Source organism: Geospiza fortis, unplaced genomic scaffold (genome assembly GCF_000277835.1).
Source record: "Geospiza fortis unplaced genomic scaffold, GeoFor_1.0 scaffold11, whole genome shotgun sequence".
Classification (NCBI taxonomy): Eukaryota; Metazoa; Chordata; class Aves; order Passeriformes; family Thraupidae; genus Geospiza; species Geospiza fortis.
Window position 1 is genome coordinate 11,171,801 of NW_005054304.1, and position 1,110 is coordinate 11,172,910.

A 1,110-nucleotide genomic window follows, 5' to 3' on the forward strand; every position below is an offset into this window, starting at 1 on the left:
GGCATTGATGAGGTTGGATGTCAGCCTCTCTGTACCAGGGGGTGACCTGACCCCAGGGCCTCCACCTTTCCCATCAGCTAGCTACACCTCAAACAGCTGTGAAGCACCAAAGGCATCACACGAGATGCCCTCTGCAGGCGCAGACAATAACCAAAAATCAGAGCTAACAACAGTACAGAAATTTTAACAAAATGCTACAGACATTCAAAAGACTGTCTAAAGACTAGAAAATACCACTTCTGAGGCTTTTGAACAGAAAGGGTACAAAGTTTTTCTCTTCCCCCTCTCTTCTTTCACTTACTATTTATTCCTGTGCAACTCCTGCCCTTTGCCAGGCATGAGCACCAAGGAGAGCAGTACAAGAGCTACGGACCACAACACGGGGCTTACTGGGGAAACCTCTTCTGGTTTCACCCAATCAGGCTTATTACCCATCTCTCTCTGGGAGTAGAATTCCCAGGATGTCAGGGCTGAATGAAAACTGATCTCTAACACCATTGTGTCTTCTCCTTCAAAAAGGCTGAGTAGGAAAGCAGAATCTCCAAGCAGAAAATAATCACAGCTTCACATTAATGAAGCAGGCATGTGGGGATGTTGAGCTATTAAAATATGTGCCTGATCCCTACCGCACAAAACAGGAACTTATTTTATGTTCGATACTAAAACAGGTTCACTCACTCTCCAGAAACTCCATCTGGGATTCTTCAGTGTTGATGCAGATGGCATTGAAGCCCTCGGTGGGAGCCACGCTGCGCTTGACGTGGTTAGTTGCCAGGGAGTGGAGAATGCTCGTCTTCCCAGCCCCATCCAGGCCCAGCACCAGGATCTGCTTACCGTGTCCTTTGCTCTGCAAAGCGAGGGCAGCACACTTACCCGGGCAGCCGGGGCAAGAGCAAAGCTTACCAGGGCTGGTGGAAAGAAGAGAACTGAACCAGGGGCCTGGAGGGCACAGCAAAAGCCACCTCGCGGTGAGGAAGCTGAAGATGCCCGCGGGGCTCCGGCGGCACAAGCGCACGGCCGCAGCGATGGGGGATCCCTGGGACACCGGCCGGCCCCGGGCGCAGGGAAGCGGGGCAGGAAAGCGGGGAGAGCGGCCCGGGCCCGGCCACC

General features: G+C 53.0%; 1 protein-coding gene across 1 annotated transcript in view; it reads right to left on the bottom strand.

Moving 5' to 3' along the window:
• LOC102031703 (testicular haploid expressed gene protein-like) overlaps positions 1-1,069 on the bottom strand; it is a 13,894-nt gene extending 12,825 nt beyond the window's left edge. The window contains exon 1 of the mRNA XM_031066503.1: positions 679-1,069. Coding sequence (XP_030922363.1) covers positions 679-694 — 16 coding nt within the window. The 5' untranslated portion in view covers positions 695-1,069. The remainder of the gene's footprint in view (positions 1-678) is intronic.
• Between the last annotated feature and the right edge of the window lie 41 nt (positions 1,070-1,110).